Source organism: Gigantopelta aegis, chromosome 13 (assembly GCF_016097555.1).
Source record: "Gigantopelta aegis isolate Gae_Host chromosome 13, Gae_host_genome, whole genome shotgun sequence".
Taxonomy (NCBI): Eukaryota; Metazoa; Mollusca; class Gastropoda; order Neomphalida; family Peltospiridae; genus Gigantopelta; species Gigantopelta aegis.
Genome location: NC_054711.1, coordinates 2,527,552 through 2,552,289, shown reverse-complemented (window position 1 = coordinate 2,552,289; position 24,738 = coordinate 2,527,552). Strand labels below are relative to the sequence as shown.

At 37.6% G+C, this 24,738-nt stretch overlaps 1 protein-coding gene across 1 annotated transcript in view; it reads left to right on the top strand.

The window, feature by feature from the left end:
- The window catches only part of LOC121387601, a 251,086-nt gene that overhangs the window by 83,023 nt on the left and 143,325 nt on the right, over nt 1-24,738 (top strand). The window contains exons 37-51 of the mRNA XM_041518760.1: nt 189-364; nt 1,916-2,177; nt 3,175-3,368; nt 4,458-4,544; nt 5,279-5,518; nt 7,107-7,268; nt 8,919-9,087; nt 12,221-12,399; nt 14,837-14,992; nt 15,739-15,852; nt 16,348-16,460; nt 19,445-19,682; nt 21,062-21,301; nt 22,308-22,472; nt 24,425-24,709. Coding sequence (XP_041374694.1) covers nt 189-364; nt 1,916-2,177; nt 3,175-3,368; nt 4,458-4,544; nt 5,279-5,518; nt 7,107-7,268; nt 8,919-9,087; nt 12,221-12,399; nt 14,837-14,992; nt 15,739-15,852; nt 16,348-16,460; nt 19,445-19,682; nt 21,062-21,301; nt 22,308-22,472; nt 24,425-24,709 — 2,780 coding nt within the window. The remainder of the gene's footprint in view (nt 1-188; nt 365-1,915; nt 2,178-3,174; nt 3,369-4,457; nt 4,545-5,278; nt 5,519-7,106; nt 7,269-8,918; nt 9,088-12,220; nt 12,400-14,836; nt 14,993-15,738; nt 15,853-16,347; nt 16,461-19,444; nt 19,683-21,061; nt 21,302-22,307; nt 22,473-24,424; nt 24,710-24,738) is intronic.

The window sequence follows — 24,738 nt, the reverse complement described above, 5'->3', positions numbered from 1 at the left end:
GCAGGTGCAAGAGAGCACCAGCGGCCCAACCGGGGTTGGTAGCAGGTGGAGGACATTCATTCATGTAAGTTTATATAGTTACACGCGTCTAAGTGAAAAACAGGCTCTGTAAATTCGGTCCTTAATTCGTGTGTTTGCAATGGTTGAAGATTAAACATTATATTTGTGTGTTTGCCTCGATATTTCAGTTACTACGCGAAGAAGACCCAGGAATCGGAGTGTGAGAAGTGTGACCCTGGCAAGTACTGCCCAACCCAGAACATGACGGTCGCCGGTTCAAACTGCGCCGCCGGCTACTACTGCATCATCGGGTCTCCTGAATCATCGCCTGTCAATCAGACGTACGGAGATGAATGTCCCACAGGTTTGTCTCCCTTTGATGGTTCCATTATGGCTGGCTTTTGTTTTACAATGTTATGTGTTAAATATTAAACATTTTAAGTAGTGGAAATAACTTGTCAATGAAACACAAACAGATGAGTGTTTGTCTCCCTTTGATGATTCCATTATGGCTGACATTTGTCGCCTGGACCGGCCTCGGTGGTGTCGAGGTTAGCTCATCGGACGTAATGCTGGTAGGTACTGGGTTCGCAGCCCGGTAGCAGCTCCCATCCAACGACTCAGTGGGTAAGTGTAAGACCACTACACCCTCGTCTCTATCACTAACAACTAACCCACTGTCCTGGACAGACAGCCCACATAGCTGAGGTGTGTGCCCAGGACAGCATTCTTGAACCTTAATTAGATATAAGCACGAAAATAAGTTGAAATGAAATGAAATGTCTTTTTGGAACAAATGTGTTCCCATTGCTGATAATGTTAACATTTTCTAAGAACTTAGTGGAATTTCATAATTGATTTTCAGTTATAAAATCAGTTTTCGACAACATATCAACATTTGATTATATAATTATTGAGATAGACCCTACAGTATAGTAAAAGTGTACATTAAAAATGCCCAGTGGTAATGTCCTGATATGCATTCGGTCTAGGATCGATTCCCATCAATGGGCTCGTTAGACTGTTTGTCGTTCCAGCTAGTGCACCATGACTGGTATATCAAAGTCTGTGGTATGTGCTATCCAGTCAGATGTTGCATGTAAAGGATCCCGTTATATTAATGGAAAAATGTGGCAGTTTTTTTCTGTAAGACAGTGTCAGAATTACCAAATGTTTGACATCCAATAGCCGATGATTAATAAATCAATGTGCTCTAGTGCTGTTGTTATCAACATTTTGTAGTTTCCCTCTGAATTTGAGTAAGCACCACTAAGCTTTAATTGGCTGTTATTTCAGGTCTTTGAGAATTGAAAATTTGTGTAATCCGTTTAGGGGTTATGCAAAAACAAATGTAACACATCATGATATATAAATAATGTGTTAAATTCAATTTGCGAATGAAAAAAGGGTTACGCAAACTATACTTAATGCGAGCAATGCACGACAGAAACTATCGCTCTCACAATTTTCAGAGACTTGTTGTGTCTATTTAAATACATTTTCTTGCTTACATAGTATTAGTGTCTGTATATTCATTTTTCTCAACTGATTAAAAAAAATGCAGACACTTTGAATTCTAGGGGTGGGATGTAGCCCAATAGTAAAGCGTTTGCATGATGCATGGTTGGTCTAGGATCGATCCCCGTCGGTGGACCCATTGGGCTATTTCTCGTTCCAGCCAGTGTTCCACAACTGGTGTAACAAAGACTGTGGTATGTACTATCCTGTCTGTGGGATGGTGCATATAAAAGATCCCTTGCTGCTAACTGAAAAGAGTAGCCCATGAAGTGGCGACAGCGGGTTTCCTCTATCAATATCTGTGTAGTCCATAACCATATGTCTGATGTAATATAACTGTAAATAAAATGTGTTGAGTGCGTCGTTAAATAAAACATTTCCTTCCTTTGTATTGTAGGTTACAAATGCCCTGAGGGTTCGAACGCACCCACCCCATGTCCAGCTGGATCATACACCAACCACACGCGATCGTCCACCTGTCTGAACTGCCCGGCCGGTAACTACTGCCCCGTGAACACGAGTGACCCCATCCCCTGCCCCACCGGTTACTGGTGTGGGGCCAAGTACGTACTCGGCACTCAGACCCCCTGTCTAGCAGGGACGTACCTCAACATCACCGGTGGCTCGAAGGCGGAGGACTGTCTCCAGTGCTCACCTGGGTGAGTTTACCAATAAATATATGAGCTCCGTGGTCTAGTGGATAAGCTGCTGGACAATCAAGCTGACAACACTGGTTCAAATCCCGACAAAGCTGACTCACACACTTTCATTAATTTTTCTCATCTGCCTATTATTCTCATTGTCATAATATTAAAAAAAACCTTTCCAATTTCTCCCACGATTTCAATCTATCTGTTTCGACCCTCTCTGTCAGTTTCCTCCAACTCTCTCTTCTGAGCTGTCCACACCATCAACTACCTGTCTTAACATCCTCCACGGGTGTAGTCTCCATGCACCCACCTGGCATCATTGTCCTCTGGCACTGGTCTGCCCCATGGCACTAACGACCTCTGGTAGTACGGGAGTATAGTATTGGTGCGGGGTGAAGTATGAACTCGGAACTCGGACCCCCTGTCTAGCAGCGACATACCTAACATCACCGGTGGGTTGAAATGGATAATCTAAACATTAAAATATAAGTGATGTTTGATTTCAGGTATCAAAAACAGCTCTAATGGTGAAACATATGGCTTAGTGTTTGAAAACTAGAGTATGTCCCTTTAACTGGTTATTTTATTTATAATCCAACTGGAATGGTAGAAAAATCATTAATTATTCCCGTTTTTGGATGCAAATCAAATATCATCAACCTAGCAAAGCTTTAGCAGTATGTCATACAAGATATATAGTTATTATCGTGAGTGTAATTTTCTATGTTAAATTCAGAATGTGAAAATTACACATGCAATTAAGAATACCCATTTTACAGTATTTGATTTTTCTTCCTTACTGTTAAACATGTATGAATATATATTTTAAATAATACCAGTTAATAATGTAATTTATTTGCTCAAAAATAACACAAAACCACAAAACCACACCACAATTTCATAAAAGTTTTTAAAGTATTACAACATTTTGTTTTTAGATTAATTAAATTAAATTCTTTAAAAAAACCTTTAAAAAAACCTAACTATTTTGACATTTTCGTTTCAGCATGTACTGCGGTTCGCAGGGTCTGAGCACCCCGACAGATGACTGTGATCCGGGTTGGTTCTGTAAATCCGGTTCTGATGCCGCAAAACCGGCCGACCCCACGAAGGGAGGTCAGTGTCAGCCGGGTTACTTCTGCCCCCGAGGGAGTGCCGCACAGATTCCCTGTACGCCGGGGATATATTGTCAAGATGCAGGTTGGTAATCTTAGGGCAAGAAATAGTTTTTAAAGAAATATTAAAAAAAGAAGTTTTTAGGCTGTGTAAGTTTTTTTTACCATTACCATACACATTTGTTACAACTGTTAGCTTATATGATTAATTTCTATTTCTCATCACAGCCAGTGCACCATGATTGGTATATCAAAGGCCGTGGTTATCCTGTCTGTTTGATGGTGCATATAAAAGATCTCTTGCTACTAATGGAAAAATGTAGCTGGTTTCCTCTCTATGACTGTCAAAAATGACCATATGTTTGACATCCAATAGCCGATGATTTATAAATCATTGTACTCTAGTGGTGTTGTTAAACAAAACAAACTTTCTTTTTTCCTTTTTTGGTCTTTCTTTTCACCCACAGTTCCTTACACTGTGGTTTTACATAATTATATATAAATAATAGTTTCATATACTTACCATTTGTGACACCCATTAGCCGATTTTTGTGCTGGGGTATCGTTAAACCATTCATTCATTCATTCATTCATTCATTCATTCATTCATTCATTCATTCATTCATTCATTCCTGGTGTTTGTGGCACTGGCGTAGCCAGGATTTTAGATTTGGGGGGTTGGGGTTGGGGTAACCCACACTATGTATGTGTGTATACTTTTATAAAATTTAATACAGTGAAAAAAAAGAGTTTTATTGGGGGTGGGGGGGGTGGGGGGGGGGGGGCATGGCCCTCGTAGCCCACCTCTGTCACTATGCCACCGGTTTGTCGTAGCTCCAAAGCCTATGCCTATAAAATTTCAGAGTCAAATCTTTAATGACGTCACACATATGCAATTTGCGTTGCCATGGCATTAAAGTCTCAGACTCTGCTACAGTCTTGAGTTCAGGGGTCCAATTCACCAAACTCTCGCAACTTTGCGATCTCGCACTGCAATGCTAAAAGACTTATAAAGAGGATGCTTTGTTGTCTAACAGAGTCTAAGAGAGCTTTGTGAAGCAGGCCACATCAGTTTATGTGACACAAGAAAGATACACACATCACAAAATGAACAAATAATGTACCATATGTGAATGAAATAAAATTTAAACCATTATCTTCTCTTTATTTTCAGAGTTAGCGGCACCCTCTGGGAACTGCAGTGAAGGTTACTACTGCCTGTCAGGGTCACCAACATCAACTCCTGTCGGACAGTTATATGGTCAGTTTTTGAGAACACTTTTGCTGTTTTTAATTTTGCAAAGAATCTTTCAGTAATAGATTTATTTGTCCTATAACTTACCCATGATATCCATGTCATATACCCATGTGGTAATTTAGTGTATTAACCCATGTAATAATCGTATGCAAATTTGCAAGGTCTCTAGGTAATGTGTTGCTGTGGATAGGTCATTTGTTGACAAACCAACAAGATCTGTATACCTGAGCATAACGTTTTCAAAGATTTAGTTGAAATACTTGATGTCAAACTAATTTATAACTATATATATATATAACACCCATGTACTGTAGTACTAGTATGTGAATTGGTCTAAAATCAGTTTTCAATGTTACATTTGTATATAATACATCCATGTACTGTAGTACCAGTATGTGAATTGAATTTCTTAAATATTTAGTTAAACAAAAGTAAAAAGATATTTAAACATTGTAATTCCTGAATTGTGATGAAATGTAAAAGTCATTGCATCGTTAATTTGTATTGGACATTTGACAAAAATCCAATCAAGAATTTCTGACAAAAATTATGGCAGCTATGATGGATTAGAATAATTATTTCCTTTTTAAACATTGACCAAATTTAGAAAGCCTACAAATATATTTACAATGTTTAAACACCGGCGTTTAAAAAGCCAGACTTTGTAAATTCATTCTGTGAACTTTAGTTCACCTGTGTACAGCATTTTATTATTCTTTTTCTCTTTCTGTTATCAGGTGATGTCTGTCCGTTGGGTCAGTACTGTACAGCTGGTAGTCCCAATGGGACCTACTGTCCCCCAGGGACCTACCTCAACGAGACTGGATCCCGGATCGAGTCAGACTGTATGACGTGTCCCCAGGGATCATACTGTGGTGGCTATGGCAATCAGAACCCGAGTGGGCCATGTGACGCAGGATTTTATTGTCCGTCTGGAATGAATATTTCTAATCCGTCTGAGTTTACCTGTCCTCAAGGTAAATAATGAACAGTAGAGTCTCCCCCATCCCTGTTCTCCCTTCCCATGAGTGGGCGGGATGTAGCCCAGTGGTAAAGCACTTGCTTGATGCGCGGTCAGTCTGGGATCGATCCCATTTGGTGGGCCCTTTGGGCTATTTCTTGTTCCAGCCAGTGCACCACGACTGGTATATCAAAGGCAGTGGTATGTACTACCCTGTCTGTGGGATGGTGCATATAAAAGATCCCTTGCTGCTAATTGAAAAGAGTAGCCTATGAAGTGGCGACAGCGGGTTTCCTCTCAATATCTGTGTGGTCCTTAACCATATGTCCGACGCCATATAACTGTAAATAAAATGTGTTGAGTGCATCATTAAATAAACCATTTACTTCATTCCTTCCCTTCCCCATGAAGCAGCAATGCCAGTGTTTTTAAAAGATATATTCTGGTTAAGTGTCATTCTGATTATGTGATTTGTCGCATCGACTTGTCACATGCTATTTGTCGTACCGACTCGAATCGTGTTTGTGGGAAGACATTATGTCATGAAATCCTATGATGTCAAACAAAGCTTTTCAGTTTATAAATATTTTGTGGGAATGTAATTGCATACAAATTTCCACTAAAATAAAGCAAACATGAATGTAGACAATGGGTTTTATGGACCCATGAAATCTGGACATTTCGACATGTTTATAAATAAACCAAAAAACCTGGAGGTGACAAAACTGAATGGTTGAACTCTAATGTGATTTGATTGGCTGAGAGGTTACGATTTGTCGTGAGAAATAGGACGTGTTCTAATTGGTCTGTTGAAGGTCCTAAATCTTCTATTCACTAACTTGGCCATTATTTTGGTACCCAGTGGCCAATATTTGTTTTTATGTTGGTGTGTCATTCATTTAACCATCCATCCATCCATCCACCCACCCATCCATCCATTCATCCATCCATCCCTCCTTCCACCCACCCATCCACCCATCCATCCATCCATCTATCCTTTCATTCAACCACTCAATAATGCAATTATCCATGCTTCCCTCCCTCCCTCTTTGCCCCTCCCTCCCTCTTTGCCCCTCTCCCTCCATCCTCCCCCCTCTATCATCCTTCCACCCGTTCATCCATCCTTCCATCCATACACCCATCCATCCATGCATCCATCTATCTCTCCTTCCACCCATACATTCATCCCTCCCTTCTTCCACCCATTCATCCATCCACTCCTTCCACCCATTCATCCATCCCTCTTTCCACCCACCCATCCATCAATCCATCCATCCTTCCACCCATTCATCCATCCATCCATCCCTCCTTCCACCCATCCATCACTCCTTCCAGCCATCCATCAATCCATCCCTCCTTCCACCCATCCATGCCTCCTTCCACGATCCATCCATACATCCTTCCATCCATCCATCCACCCATCCACCCATCCATCCATCCAACTACACCCACCCGTCCATCCGTCCATCCATCCATCCATCCATCCATCCATCCATCCATCCCTCCATCCCTCCATCCACCCATCCATCCATCCATCCCTCCCTCCTTCCACCCACCCACCCATCCATCCATCCACTCACTGATTCTCTGTAAATACACTACAGGTCACAGCTGTCCGTCTGGCAGCCATGAGGCAGTTCGGTGTGAGAGTGGGACATACCAGGATGAGATAGGGCAGGGCACGTGCAAGATTTGTCCTGCAGGATTCTTCTGTGACAAGACTCAAGGCCCAGTCGTGCTCTATAACGATACCTACTGTCCACCAGGTAGGCTCAGCTTTGCAGATTTGTAAAGATTAAATTTGAAGATATTAACTTTTTATATATATATATATAGTTTGTTAATTTTTCAATGAATGTAAAAATTTTGTTGTCAGGGAATGTCATATCTGATCAAATCATTTTATATGGGCAAGTTGTCTATTCAGCGTAATTGTTTATGGATAAAAAATAATTCAAAATAAAGTATGATGTTTTAGAGTTATTATTAGCCCCTGTGATTCAAATTTGATTATAAAGAAAAGACAATCCTTAAATATATGTTATTGTTGAATTTATAAAGGTTAAGCTTATAAGTTTAAAAGTTAAATGTATATCGGGGTGAATTATGTGAAAGTTAAGTTGGTAAATGTCAACATTACATTTATATTATCAATGAATTTCTAAAGATTATATTTGTATGTTTCAAAGTTTAATTTATGTCGGGATGAATTTTTTGAAGGTTTAGTTTATGAATGTCAAAGATATAGTTATGACAAGACTAAAAGTTGTAAAGATTAAGTTTTAAATGTCAATGATACATCTATGTCAAGGTTAAAGTTGTAATGGTTAAGTTTGTAAATGTCAAAGTTCAGTTTATGTCAGGGTGGATTTTGTGATGGTTAAGTTTGTAAATGTCAAAGTTCAGTTTATGTCAGGGTGGATTTTGTGAAGGTTAAGTTTGTAAATGTCAAAGTTCAGTTTATGTCAGGGTGGATTTTGTGAAGGTTAAGTTTGTAAATGTCAAAGTTACATGTATGTTAATTGAATTTCATAAAAGTTATGTGAGGGTTAAAATTGTAAAGTTTAAGTTTGTAAATGTTAAAGTTAAATTTGTGTCAAGCTTGAGTTTGTAGAGGTTAATGTTTTAACTGTCTAGGTTGTGTTTGTAGAGGTTAATGTTTTAACTGTCTAGGTTGTGTTAGTAGAGGTTAGTGTTTTAACTGTCTAGGTTGTGTTTGTAGAGGTTAGTGTTTTAACTGTCTAGGTTGTGTTTGTAGAGGTTAGTGTTGTAACTGTCTAGATTGTGTTTGTAGAGGTTAATGTTTTAACTGTCTAGGTTGTGTTTGTAGAGGTTAGTGTTTTAACTGTCTAGGTTGTGTTTGTAGAGGTTAGTGTTTTAACTGTCTAGGTTGTGTTTGTAGAGGTTAGTGTTTTAACTGTCTAGGTTAGAGGTTAATGTTTTAACTGTCTAGGTTGTGGTTGTAGAGGTTAACGTTTTAACTGTCTAGGTTGTGTTTGTAGAGGTTAATGTTTTAACTGTCTAGGTTGTGGTTGTAGAGGTTAGTGTTTTAACTGTCTAGGTTAGAGGTTAATGTTTTAACTGTCTAGGTTGTGTTTGTAGAGGTTAGTGTTTTAACTGTCTAGGTTGTGTTTGTAGAGGTTAATGTTTTAACTGTCTAGGTTGTGTTTGTAGAGGTTAGTGTTTTAACTGTCTAGGTTAGAGGTTAATGTTTTAACTGTCTAGTTTGTGTTTGGAGAGGTTAATGTTTTAACTGTCTAGGTTGTGTTTGTAGAGGTTAGTGTTTTAACTGTCTAGGTTGTGGTTGTAGAGGTTAGTGTTTTAACTGTCTAGGTATTGTTTGAAGAGGTTAGTGTTTTAACTGTCTAGGTTGTGGTTGTAAATGTTAATTTGTTGTGGGTTATTTTCGTATCCAGGCTACTACTGTCCGAATGGTACTAAATACTCGGTTGAGAAACGGTGTCCGGTGGGGACCTACAGTAACAGGTCCGGTCTCCAGGCAGAATCGGACTGTCTGCCCTGCCCAGGGGGATATTACTGTGACCAGGATGCACAGACAGACTATTCCAAGATCTGCGAAGCTGGGTAACTATAACTTGAGTCTTGATAGTCAAGGCTAGCTCTCGTAGAAAGAAGGTGGGAAATAGAAGGGAGGTCAAGATACTGTTTTTATGGCACTTATTAAAGAGCCTGTACTTAATTTGTTGCCATTAAGATGTTGTCAACTAACAGATGTTTGAATGACTGAAATTGCATATTAAATTTATACTTTTTTTTTTCTTCTGCATAACATATCATTAGCTGTGTATTAAATAGAGATTATTATACGAACTTGTGTGTTGTACTGATTTTATGAAATGCGTGTCAGGATTTTTGTATTGCTCGAGTGAGAGCAATCAATAAGACTCACATACGAGTGTAGTAATTTCTTTATTATACATATTATTATTGTTGTTTTCTTTATGAATAACAAGACCCAACTCAAAATGTTTCTGCCACAACATGTTATGATGTCGCTTCCAAAAATTACGTCATCACACTTGTTATTACACGTGTGCTTCGTATGATTATTATTAACTCGGTTATGTTGAACCATATAAATAATAATTGTGTTTCTGATCATCCTAGTGATATGCACTCAATCAAACTTCATTTTATTTCCTAATATATATATTTTTTTTTTTTTTCGTAGTACAAAATTATTGGGAGACCAAATCCAGTTTAGGCTACTTACAAACATTAGGATGACCAGAAACACAGTGAATACACAGACACTGATATTCTAAAAAAAAAAAGTACATTACACATAAAATAACCGGACTCAGTGGCGTAGTGGTTAGGCCATCGGTCTACATGCTGGTAGGTACTGGGTTCGGATCCCAGTCGAGGCATGGGATTTTTAATCCAGATATCGACTTCAAACCCTGAGTGAGTGCTCCGCAAGACTCAATGGGTAGGTGTAAACCACTTGCACCGACCAGTGATCCATAACTGGTTCAACAAAGGCCATGGTTTGTGCTATCCTGCCTGTGGGAAGCGCAAATAAAATATCCCTTGCTGCTAATCGGAAAGAGTAGTTCATGTAGTGGCGACAGTGGGTTTCCTCTCAAAATCTATGTGGTCCTTAACCATATGTCTGACGCCATATAACCATAAATAAAATGTGTTGAGTGCGTCGTTAAATAAAACATTTCTTTCTTTACACATATAATACAACTGGCCTCGGTGGTGCAGTGGTTAACCCATCAGACTACAGGCTGGTAGGTACAGGGTTTGCAGCCCGGTACCGGCTCCCACCCAGAATGAGTTTTAATGACCACTACACCCTCTTCTCTCTCACTAACAACTAATCCAGTGTCCTGAGATGTGTGCCCAGGAAAGCGTGCTTGAACCTTAATTTGATACAAGCACGAAAATAAGTTGAAATAAAATAAAACATGTATACATATAGTACATAGTTATGAGACAATCTTTTTAAGTACCAGAGAAATGTGTCTGAGTTGTTTGTTTTCTTTTCAATAAAACCTTGAAAAGTAACTGGGCTATTAGGGTTCTCAAAATTAATATTAAATTAAACAGTGTGCTGGGACACCTTACAAATTCCTTTCCTATTTACCTATTACACATGCTGAGTTGTTGTTACTCAACAAACATTCCTTTCATCCACTTACTCAGTAAGCCAGTATATTAATGGATATGTTCATCTTGTATTACTAGGTTCTACTGTTGACAAGGAGCTAAATTGATTAACTAAACCTGTCTGTACTAAATGCCTACATTTGTCTTGTATTACCAGATTCTACTGTTGACAAGGAGCTAAATTCATTAACTAAACCTGTTTGTATAAAATGCCTACATTTGTCTTGTATTACCAGGTTCTACTGTCGACAAGGAGCTAAATTGATTAACTAAACCTGTCTGTATAAAATGCCTACATTTGTCTTGTATTACCAGGTTCTACTGTCGACAAGGAGCTAAATTGATTAACTAAACCTGTCTGTATAAAATGCCTACATTTGTCTTGTATTACCAGGTTCTACTGTCGACAAGGAGCTAAATTGATTAACTAAACCTGTTTGTATAAAATGCCTACATTTGTCTTGTATTACCAGGTTCTACTGTCGACAAGGAGCTAAATTGATTAACTAAACCTGTCTGTATAAAATGCCTACATTTGTCTTGTATTACCAGATTCTACTGTTGACAAGGAGCTAAATTCATTAACTAAACCTGTTTGTATAAAATGCCTACATTTGTCTTGTATTACCAGGTTCTACTGTCGACAAGGAGCTAAATTGATTAACTAAACCTGTCTGTATAAAATGCCTACATTTGTCTTGTATTACCAGGTTCTACTGTCGACAAGGAGCTAAATTGATTAACTAAACCTGTCTGTATAAAATGCCTACATTTGTCTTGTATTACCAGGTTCTACTGTCGACAAGGAGCTAAATTGATTAACTAAACCTGTCTGTATAAAATGCCTACATTTGTCTTGTATTACCAGGTTCTACTGTCGACAAGGAGCTAAATTGATTAACTAAACCTGTCTGTATAAAATGCCTACATTTGTCTTGTATTACCAGGTTCTACTGTCGACAAGGAGCTAAATTGATTAACTAAACCTGTCTGTATAAAATGCCTACATTTGTCTTGTATTACCAGGTTCTACTGTCGACAAGGAGCTAAATTGATTAACTAAACCTGTCTGTATAAAATGCCTACATTTGTCTTGTATTACCAGGTTCTACTGTCGACAAGGAGCTAAATTGATTAACTAAACCTGTCTGTATAAAATGCCTACATTTGTCTTGTATTACCAGGTTCTACTGTCGACAAGGAGCTAAATTGATTAACTAAACCTGTCTGTATAAAATGCCTACATTTGTCTTGTATTACCAGGTTCTACTGTCGACAAGGAGCTAAATTGATTAACTAAACCTGTTTGTATAAAATGCCTACATTTGTCTTGTATTACCAGGTTCTACTGTCGACAAGGAGCTAAATTGATTAACTAAACCTGTCTGTATAAAATGCCTACATTTGTCTTGTATTACCAGGTTCTACTGTCGACAAGGAGCTAAATTGATTAACTAAACCTGTTTGTATAAAATGCCTACATTTGTCTTGTATTACCAGGTTCTACTGTCGACAAGGAGCTAAATTGATTAACTAAACCTGTTTGTATAAAATGCCTACATTTGTCTTGTATTACCAGGTTCTACTGTCGACAAGGAGCTAAATCGGGAACCCCGACCCAGGGCGAGGATGCCAACGAATGTCCAGCTGGTCACTACTGTCCAGCCCAAAGCTCGGACCCTCAGAAGTGTCCACTGGGCACGTACTCAAGTAACGTCCGACTACAGGCCGTAGAGGAGTGTCTCAACTGTACTGCAGGTAATTCAGTCTTTGTGTTTTGTTTACCAACACCACTAGAGCACATTGATTTATTAATCATCGGCGATTGGATGTCAAACATTTGGTCATTATGACATATAGTAGCAAGTACCATTAGTAGCAAGGGATCTTTTCTATTCACCATCCCACAGAGAGGGTAACACGTAGCACGACCTTTGATATATCGGTCGTGGTGCACTGGCTAGAACGAAAAATAGCAAAATGGGTCCAGCGATGGGGATCGATCCCAAACCGACCGCTCATCAAGCGAGTGCTTTACCACTGGGTTACGTCCCACCTCTGCATGTAATTAATTCTTTTGGGTGGTTTTAATGTAGAGTTTTGTCATAAGGGACAGGATAGTAGATCAGTTACCTAAGGGGGTGGGACGTAGCCCAGTGGTAAAGTGCTCGCTTGACGCGTGGTCGGTTTAGGATCAATCCCCGTCGGTAGCCCCATTGGGCTATATCTCGTTTCAGCCAATGCTCCACAACTGGTGTAACAAAGGCTGTGGTATGTACTATCCTGTCTGTGGGATGGTGCATATAAAAGATCCATTGCTGCTAATAGAAAAAGAGTAGCCCATGAAGTGGTGACAGCGAGTTTCCTCTCTCAATATCTGTGTGGACCTTAACCATATGTCTGAAGCCATATAACCGTAAATAAAATGTGTTGAGTGCGTTGTTAAATAAAACATTTCCTTCCTTCAGTTACCTAAGGTGCGGTGGGTCATAAGGTTATTAGGTTTCAGGAGAGGCGCAAATTATAGGGCGCAGTCACTTACTTCCCTTTCAAATTATAGGGCACAGTCACTTACTTCCCTTTCAAGAGAGGCGCAAATTATAGGGCGCAGTCACTTACTTCCCTTTCAAGAGAGGCGCAAATTATAGGGCACAGTCACTTACTTCCCTTTCAAATTATAGGGCGCAGTCACTTACTTCCCTTTCAAGAGAGGCAAATTATAGGGCGCAGTCACTTACTTCCCTTTCAAGAGAGGTGCAAATTATAGGGCACAGTCACTTACTTCCCTTTCAAATTATAGGGCGCAGTCACTTACTTCCCTTTCAAATTATAGGGCACAGTCACTTACTTCCCTTTCAAGAGAGGCGCAAATTATAGGGCGCAGTCACTTACTTCCCTTTCAAGAGAGGCGCAAATTATAGGGCGCAGTCACTTACTTCCCTTTCAAAAGAGGCACAAATTATAGGGCGCAGTCACTTACTTCCCTTTTAAGAGAAGCGCAAATTATAGGGCACAGTCACTTACTTCCCTTTCAAATTATAGGGCGCAGTCACTTACTTCCCTTTCAAATTATAGGGCACAGTCACTTACTTCCCTTTCAAATTATAGGGCGCAGTCACTAACTTCCCTTTCAAATTATAGGGCACAGTCACTTACTTCCCTTTCAAGAGAGGCGCAAATTATAGGGCGCAGTCACTTACTTCACTTTCAAATTATAGGGCGCAGTCACTTACCTCCCTTTCAAGAGAGGCGCAAATTGTAGGGCGCAGTCACTTACTTCCCTTTCAGATTTTGAGAAGGTGAAGTTTTTAACAAAAGGGAGACTTGAGTTTTTAAAATACACAAAAAAAACCCTCCAAAAAACGCAAAAAGAATTTATATTAACCCAATATTATTTAATTATTTTGACATCTTTATTTGTATGCTGAATTCATTTATTATGAGAAAGTTATGCATAAAACTAGTCTCTGAAAATAACATGTAATCACTAAAAATGTAATACATATTAAAAATGAAAACAATACCCAAACTAATATAGCAAATATATTCATCTTCAGTGCAAATGATCGAATGAACCTGTCAGTGTACAGATAACTTCCTCAAAAGATATAAAGTCTATTTTAAATGATTTCAACATTACCTTATTTCTGAAAGCAACCTCCTAATGTGGGATAATGATACTCTGTTCGGTTATGTGTCTTCCTCATGTGTCTTTAATATCAAAGTGTATCTATTGCATTTTGTATGATGTATATTGTCTTCCCCACGTGTCTTTAATATCAAAGTGTATCTATTGCATTTTGTATGATGTATATTCTGTGTGCTAAAAGTAAAACAAAATTAAAATTAATATATTTTTTAGGTTTCTGCTGTGCATAATTGAACCTAACTTTAATATCGAGGTGTGACTATTGTATTTTGTATGCTATATATTCTGTGGCTAAAAATTAAAAAACCAAATTTTGTGTTGTAGGTTTCTACTGTGCATAATTGAACCTAACTTTAATATCGAGGTGTGACTATTGTATTTTGTATGCTATATATTCTGTGGCTAAAAATTAAAAAACCTAATTTTGTGTTGTAGGTTTCTACTGTGCATAATTGAACCTAACTTTAACATTGAGGTGTGACTATTGTATTTTGTATGCTATATATTCTGTGGCTAAAAATTAAAAAACCTAATTTTGTGTTGTAGGTTTCTACTGTGGAGAACTGAACCTAACGACTGTCAGTGGTCAGTGTGACGCTGGCTACTACTGTCCAGAGAAGTCATCCAGTGCGACAGAGTTGGACTGTCCCGAGGGATCGTTCTGTGTCATTCAGAGTGCATCACCTTCTCTCTGTCCCGTCGGTCAGTCAAATCTCTTCCTTCTTTCTTGTTTCATCTCGTCTTTGATGAGAAAAGGGGCGGGACATAGCCCAGTGGTAATGCGCTCGTGTGAAGCGCGGTCGGTCTGAGATTGATTCCCGTCGGTGGGCCCATTGGGCTGTTTCTCGTCAAAGCCAGTGCACCACAACTAGTACATCAAAGGCTGTGGTATGTGCTACCCTGTCTGTGGGATAGTGCATATAAAAGACCCCTTGCTACTAATGGAAAGATGTAGCGGGTTTCCTCTCTATTACTGAGTGTGTGGGTGGGTAGATGGGTGGGTGAGGGTGGACTTGAAGATGAAAATGCACTTTTCTTTTGTCCTATCCTATTTTAATAAAGGCAGAAGTCTGGCTTGTTCCCCCCAATTACAGATTCACTTCATATATTATTCCTACTGGTCTACTAGAGCATACTGATCAACTGAAAGTCTGTTACCTTTTAGCCATTAACACAATCCAACATTACCATGACTACTGAAAAATATCATTTTATCATTGGAACATCATCTGATTAATTACCACAGGGCACAGAACTGAAAAAGTGTTTCACATAAAATTTGAAATCCTCATACCCATTTTTATGTTTAACTCCATTTTTCACAAACTGTAAATCTAATAACTAAATATAAAAAGTCCCCATTAAATTAATAACCTCGAAATAAATTCCAAAACTTAATTTTTAAAGTATCTTCTTTAAAATATTTGGATTTTCTTTTCTTTCAACAGGCACATTTTCAAACAGGACTAATGTGGTGGCTCAGTCTGACTGCATCGTTTGTACAGCTGGCCAGTACTGCGAGACAGAAGGCTTATCAACTCCAACAGGACCCTGTGCTGCAGGTTTGTGTAGTTTGATGTCATTGGTCTGCAATCCAGTACAATAACAAAAACCACATGTCTTAAAGCTAAAGCTAACATCCCTTTGGCCTTGCTCCCCAACAAACCACACACTGTAACAGACCTTTCTTGTGATATAATGTTTTGTAATTCAACTGGTTACATTTATCGATATAGGCAGTAGTATACCAAATAGCATCTCTCTGGGTCAAAGTTTGAAGTGAACCCAACTTGAAATGTCTCTTTATCTCTGGCTCTGTCTGTCTCTCTGTCTGTCTGTCTGTCTCTCTCTGTGTCTGTCTGTCTCTCTCTCTGTCTGTCTGTCTTTCTCTGTCTGTCTCTCTCTGTCTCTCTCTCTCTCTCTCTCTCTCTCTCTCTCTCTCTCTCTCTCTCTCTCTCTCTCTATCTCTCTCCATGTAATTCTCTGTATCTGTGTGTGTATGTATATATATATATATATATATATAATGTATATATGTATTACAATTATTATTACAGGCTACTATTGTCCAGCTGGCAGCATTAACAGGGAACCGAGCACGTTTTGTCCAATTGGCAATTATTGTCCTGAAGGGAGTGCGGGACCCATACCTTGTCAAAACAACAGTTATGTAAGTATCATACTAAAATCATTAATTTTACATATTATATAGTCCAATATATTATAATCAACATCTATGGCAATGTCTGTTGAAATGCAAGAACTCATGTATGCAAGAAACGTAAAGTGCATTGTACTAAAATCTTTAAATAATATATAGAGGTTATTACTAGGGTGTTTTTCAGCATCATCAATATCATACATTAGGAATAAAAATTGTATTATGTGAACCTCTGGCAAGCATAATACATTATTTTTATTCCTAATAATATATGATATTGACCATACTGAAACACACTCTGTTAATAATCTCTGTATCATATAATATCAAGCTTAATACAACGTGCTTTTGTAAACTGTATAGTATGCAACTTTAATTCCAGTCAGCCATTACTATATATTCAAATGACATACAAATATGGGATGCAGTGTCTTTTTGAATGGAAATGACATCAAACTTGATTGATGTCAGTTTGGATATCCTTACATAAAAATAAATTAGTGCATAACCGTTTTTGTTTTCAGTGTAAAGTTGCTATTGGAATGTTTTGTGTTCTAGCTAGGATTTTGATGGGGCAGGGCGCTAATTTAATTGTAGGGCATTTTTAATGCAAAAATCTTATTTTTGAGGCAAGTGCTAGATATGATAGAATAGTTTACATTCATAAATATACATGTATATGTAGAAATATCTATGCTGGTTTTAATTTACAAAACGTTTTTGGAGGGATGGGGGCAATCAATTTCTAAACCCAAATTTATTGTTCTTAAATTTGGATGTTTGTTGAAACAGTACATTCATCGCCGAATGCAATATTATTGTACTAATATATTAAATATAGACACTATTAAAAAAAATCTCATTCCAGCCAGTGCAACACGACTGGTATGTGCCGTGGTATGTGCTATCCTTTTTGTGGGATGGTGTATATAAACGATCCCTTGCTACTAAAGGAAAAAAATAGCGTGTTTTTCTCTAAGACTAAATTTCTAAATTACCAAATGTTTGACATCCAATAGCCGATTATTAATAAATTAAAATGCTCTAGTGGTGTCGTTAAATAAAATCAAACTTTAACTATTAAAATGTTTTACAAAAGGTTGGATCACCTAAAAAATCCTATTCTTTTTTCTATTATATATAGTATTTATACCATTTAATAGCATGCCCTAATGTAATTTAAAATAAATAAATGAAATAATTAAAAGAAATCAAGAAATGAAAAAAAAGAAGAAAAGAGAATGATTAGAAATAAATAAAAAGAAATAAAGAAATAAAAGAACAAACAAATTTAAAACATTGACATAAAGATATATTTGTAACAAGTTGCTCACTGCATTTAAAAACGGCTATTATTGCATGTCAAGTTCTAGATAGATTTCATTAAATAGCAGGCATGCTTTTAACAAAACACAGTTATGCCTACATAGACCAAATAACCAGTGTTGCTAGTTAACTCTGTGCCATATTATAAAGATGCAATCAATGTGTCATTGATAAGGACTACTGACACCAGTTAAAACTATATGTATCTTGGTCTGGGTATTTGCAACAGCAAATTTCGCATTTGACGTTCTGTTGAAGTTTATCATGATGGCCTACTTTCAGCTAGGTGTTTGCTAGGTGGGGTGTGGTTATGTGTGTGATGGTGTGAGGATTACTTCGCATTCAAGCTTTGTAAGACTGCCTGTCCGCTCGTCTGCAGTTATATCGACTAACAATAGAAGAAGAAAAAACATACCACGTTACTGCTATCGGCTTTCACAACTGGCCAAACAATGTATTGTTATACGTTTTTTAGTTGGGAATTCAGACTCGTAACAACACTGTACACGCTTTGACAGGAAACAAGATTTTGTATTTTTATTTGACAATGAATTAGGGCAGGGCGGTGATAATCAGGGGCGGTGCGGCAACAAATACGACAGGGCGGCGCAAAACGCGGGCAGGGCGCAGCACCTCTCTATTTATTGCTAGCTAGAACACTGATGACTATGAATGCATACATCAATTATAGAGTTTGTTTCAATGTCAATAAACGTAGTGCCGTAACCTCAGCAGAAACGTTAGCCAAATTATCTATTAAACTTCCAAATCTCATACATCTACCTAGCTATGTTGTCACACAGTATCAATTATTGCAAGAAATTTATTCACAAAATTAAAATAAAATTTGCCAATCATTTTTAAAATTTGTAATTGGCTAATTTGGTGAGTGCCAGAGCTAGTTCTGCTAGACGAATACAATACCTTTAAAGTAACAGTTATAAGAGAAATAAATATATAGAATTCCACATACATTGTGAAGTTCTGTATTCAGTAGATACAATACCTTTAAAGTAACAGTTATAAGAGAAATAAATATATAGAATTCCACATACATTGTGAAGTTCTGTATTCAGTAGATACAATACCTTTAAAGTAACAGTTATAAGAGAAATAAATATAGAGAATTCCACATACATTGTGAAGTTCTGTATTCAGTAGATACAATACCTTTAAAGTAACAATTATAAGAGAAATAAATATATAGAATTCCACATACATTGTGAAGTTCTGTATTCAGTAGATACAATACCTTTAAAGTAACAGTTATAAGAGAAATAAATATATAGAATTCCACATACATTGTGAAGTTCTGTATTCATTAGATACCTTTTAATTTTTACAGAAATATATTTAACATCATAACTATACTTTGTTAAATCTGTGCTCCTTTCATGGATTTACTTAACGTTAAGAATCATACTCTGCATCAATCTTGTGTAATGTTTCAAGTATGATATGACGTAATTTGTAAATCATATATGACATAAGTAACAAAAATACATTAACTCCAGTAAAATAAAAAGGTAATTCCCCATTTAAAAGTTCCAGTCCAAATCGCACATAATGTGTAATACAAGATAAATTTATCTCATGGTTTGAAAATGTCTTTATCACTATAGTAAGATTGAATAGGTATGTAATAAATTTAATTATTAAATGTTAAGGTAAACCACACCCACGCCGCAGCATGTTACGTTTGTCCCGCTGGCTACTACTGCGAGGCTCAAGGAGAAAACATCATCTGTCCAACGGGCTACTACTGTCCGGCTGGAACCGGTTTGGACTGGAAGGCCTGCCCGCGCGGAACGTACAGTGACGTCAGTGGGTTGTATGAGGAGAGTCAGTGTAAACCTTGTCTGGGCGGGTATTACTGTGGTGGAGAACACCTGACTTCAACAACAGGTACGTACTATATCTACCACTAGACATATGTAATATATCTACCACTAGACATATGTAATATATGTATGACGTCAGTGGGTTGTATGAGGAGAGTCAGTGTAAACCTTGTCTAGGTATATGTAATATATCTTCAACACTAGACATATGTACTATATCTACCACTAGACATATGTAATGTATCTACCACTAGACATATGTAATGTATCTACCACTAGACATATGTAATATATGTATGACGTCAGTGGGTTGTATGAGGAGAGTCAGTGTAAACCTTGTCTGGGCGGGTATTACTGTGGTGGAGAACACCTGACTTCAACAACAGGTACGTACTATATCTACCACTAGACATATGTAATGTATCTACCACTAGACATATGTAATGTATCTACCACTAGACATATGTAATATATGTATGACGTCAGTGGGTTGTATGAGGAGAGTCAGTGTAAACCTTGTCTGGGCGGGTATTACTGTGGTGGAGAACACCTGACTTCAACAACAGGTACGTACTATATCTACCACTAGACATATGTAATGTATCTACCACTAGACATATGTAATGTATCTACCACTAGACATATGTAATGTATCTACCACTAGACCGCCAGACCCAGGTACGTACTGTAATGTGTAGCCTGCTATGTACCACTAGACATAGTGTAATGGGCGGGTATCTACCACTAGACATATGTAATGTATCTACCACTAGACATATGTAATGTATCTACCACTAGACATATGTAATGTATCTACCACTAGACATATGTAATATATCTACCACTAGACATATGTAATGTATCTACCACTAGACATATGTAATGTATCTACCACTAGACATATGTAATGTATCTACCACTAGACATATGTAATGTATCTACCACTAGACATATGTAATGTATCTACCACTAGACATATGTAATGTATCTGCCACTAGACATATGTAATATATCTACCACTAGACATATGTAATATATGTATTGACGTCAGTGGGTTGTAGGAGAAGACTCGGTGTAAACTGTGTCTGGGTGGGTATTACTGTGGTGGAGAACACCTGACTTCAACAACAGGTAAAAACCCATATCTCCGAAGCTATCTTAGCATTACAAAATAGTAGGCCATTGTAAGCTATGACATCACTATGGCGTGTGCTGTAATGATGTCATAGCCTATGATGTTTTTTACGATTTCATACTTCTAAGATAGCTTCCAAAATCCCTAGCCAGTCTTTATGTTTGTTTCAACAGAATTAAGTAAGGACCAGTATATATTTTCAACATTTTTCTTTAAATTTGGAAAAAGAAATACAGGAATGATATTGAAAAATACATTGTAGGGTTTAAAAACTTGTGTCTGTCAATTTAAACTTCTTTTGTTTCCAGGTCTCTGTGCGGCAGGACACTGGTGCGTGTCTGGTATTGACCGTGAATTCCCAAATGGTATCAACCAGTCGGATCCCCTGAACAACACGTGTTACGATGATCGACAGGTTGGGTTTGGCGGTATATGTCCCATAGGTCACTACTGCCCGGGCGGTACGAGCAGTATCTACCCGATACCGTGTGAAAACGGAACCTACGCAGACACAGAGGGATTGCATGGCTGTCTCCAGTGCCCAGAAGGTACTTTATCTTATATTTTTCTCTTCTCTATATAATATATTTTTTGCAAACTATTTCCTACATCAGTGAAACTTAGTTTATGGTTGCATCTATGAATGTTAAAAAAATAAATAAAAAAAATTCCTTCTGCATGTTCAATAAACATTAAAGATTATTAAATTAATATTTTTCCTTCTTTCTTGTTTTTTTCAGTTTTTTTTATTTGTAGCTGAGATATTTAATTATTGATTCATGTAATATTTTTCTCACTTTTTCTGAGAGAAAGAAGGAAAGAAATGTTTTATTTAATGTCACACTCTAAGACATTTCAATTATGAACTGTATATGGTTAAGGACCACAGAGATAATTAAAGAGGATCCCAATGCCACCTGCAAAACAAACTACCGTATATCTTCACCTATAAGTCACTGATCCCCCCAATGTTTTTTACTTTATTTTTAAAAATCTCTATTTATTTATTACTTTATTTTTTCTCACATCGTTTACGATACTACTGTCCAAACCAGACCTCTAATTACACTGACACCTACACCCCCCCACCCAGTGTTTCTTTTACTCCTTTTAACAAATTTCACTATTTATTTGATATTTTTCTCACTTCGTTTAGGATACTGCTGTCCAAAACAGACTACAAATTACACTGATCCTCTACCCCATGTTTCTTATGCTCTATTTTTAAAACATTCTCTATTTATTTGATATTTTTCTCACTTCGTTTAGATTACTACTATCCGAAAAATAGACTACAAATTAAACCAATTCCTCCCTCCCCGTCGTATTTCTTATACAGTGAAACCATTCAAAACCAGACCCTCTGAAAACCAGAATTCTCTCAAAACCATACATGTTTCATGATCCCTTTTTAACAATCCGTACACAACAGAACCTTTCTAAACTGGACACTTGTTAAAACTGGATATTTTACTTGGTGTCTGGTTTAGAGAAGTTTCAATGTATTTCAAAATAATCTCTGTATTTATGTGATATTTTTCTTACTTCATTTAGGATACTACTGTCCAAAACAGACCTCCAATTACACCGATTTCCCCTGTGACATGGGACATTACTGTCCGACTGGAACCCAGGCGTGGAACATGTTCCCGTGCAGTGTCGGAACTTATAACAACATGACCATGAGAACAAAACCAGCAGATTGTGTACAATGTCCAGGTGAGGAAAGCTTTTCTCGTTTAATAAATAGAGATTATTATATGAGCTTGTGTGTCGTGCTGATTTTACGAAAGAGCAAGAGCGAGGGTAATACATCAATCCTGACTCGAGTTTCGTAAAATCAGTACGACTCACACACGAGTGTAATAATTTCTTTATTATCCATATTATTATTGTTTTCTTTATGAATAACAAGACCCAACTCAAAATGTTTCAGCCACATCTAGAAGGAGACGACGAAATGATGTCATATTTCAAATGCACAGTCTGAACTAGGACTGGAGAAGCAACGTCATGTTATGATGTTGCTTCCCAAAATTACGTCATTACACTTGTTATTACATGTGTGCTTCGTATGATTATTATTAACTCGGTTATGTTGAACCATATGGATAATAAAAAATATGCATTATTTGTCCCTACAACTGTAGGTTTTATCTCTGTCCATCCATCCATCCATCCATCCGTCTGTCTGTCTATTCCACACATAGTTTTCCGGATGTTTTTCTTACACAATGTGTCAATATATCGAGCTGAAATTTTCTGAATAGCTTTAGTATGTACTAATACAGATAATGTTTGACTTTCATGGCCTATTACCTAATTTTGACAGATATGGCCCTTGAACTTAGGAGATATGAAATTGTGTTTTGTGGGCATTTTTGTTTAGAATGCCTAAAGATACTGATATGAGATGAAACTTTGTTTAGAATGCCTAAAGATACTGATATGAGATGAAACTTTGTTTAGAATGCCTAAAGATACTGATATGAGATGAAACTTTGTTTAGAATGCCTAAAGATACTGATATGAGATGAAATTTTGTTTAGAATGCCTAAAGATACTGATATGAGATGAAATTTTTGTTTAGAATGCCTAAAGATACTGATATGAGATGACATTTTTGTGTGTAGCTTTATCATGTACTGTTAAATATATTGAGATGAATTTGTGTTCTATTGTTTTATCATGTACTGTTACAGATACACAAATGTGTTGGGCCTGGTAGGTGACATGAATTGCTTTAGTAGTACTCGCAAAGTGAGAAGTTACAGATCAAGTTTGACTTTCATGGTGATTTACCACAGAGTTATGGCCCTTGAACTTAAGAGATAAAAAAAATTGTTGGGTTCGATAGGGGACATGTATTCAGGGTTCGTACGCGCCTGGAAAACCCTTGAAAACCCTTGAAAATAAACTAATGTATTCCAGTGCTTGAATACCCTTGAAAATCATCTTGCGGTCTGGAAAACCCTTGAAAATGATAATTTGATGTCAAATATTGTAGCTATAATAAACGCCTAAAATGGAGGCTTTATTTACTTTATTTAACATGTAATTAAATTATTTGTTTCATTTCCGTGGCACAATCAAATGCCAATCGTCCGGCCAATCGATGTTTACCGGCTCAGTTGACGTGTGAATGTTTGTTGTTGTTTTTTATCTCGCGATGCGAGAAACACGCGGCCATGAGATCCAAGTGACAGCTTTGCCATATTGGAAAAGAAAGTTTGTCACTTTTTGCCGCTGGGTATTTAGCAAGTTCAGAGAGCGTGTCAAGTTAATGAATCTATTGTAAACCCACAAAGATGGTTGGCACTTGCGTGTTTAACGACCTGTGGAAACTCGGTAAGGTCCTGGAATTTTGGTAAAGTTGACCTGGAAAGTGCTTGAAAAACCCTTGAATTTTGATTTCCTTTAAGTGTATGAACCCTGTGTATTGCTTTAGCAGTACTCTCAAAATGAGAAGTTACAGATCAAGTTTGACTTTCATTGCGATTTACCACAGAGTTATGGCCCTTGAACTTAGGAGATAAGAAAAATTTGTTGGGCCCAGTAGGGGACATGAATTGCTTTATTTAGCAGTACTCTCAGATTGCTTGTTAATTGTGGTATCAGGTTGAGAATGGGCAATCCAATATCATAGATAAATCATTTTCTATTGTTTTAAGGTGGAGAATACTGTGAACAAACAGGACTATCAGTGCCATCTGGCGACTGCTCTGCAGGCTACTACTGTACTGGAGGATCGACTACCACAACTCCGTCAGGCTCCGGTGGTGATCGCTGCAAGGCGGGGTATTTCTGCCCTGTGAGGTCGAGTGATCCCACCCCGTGCACCCCTGGAGAGTTCTGTGCCACTGACGGCCTGAACCAGACATCTGGGTTGTGTATGGCTGGATACTACTGTACTCGCATGGCCAACGTCTCCAATCCTGATGATGGCAATGTTACAGGTAAAACAAGAATGGTTGTTTCTGGTGAT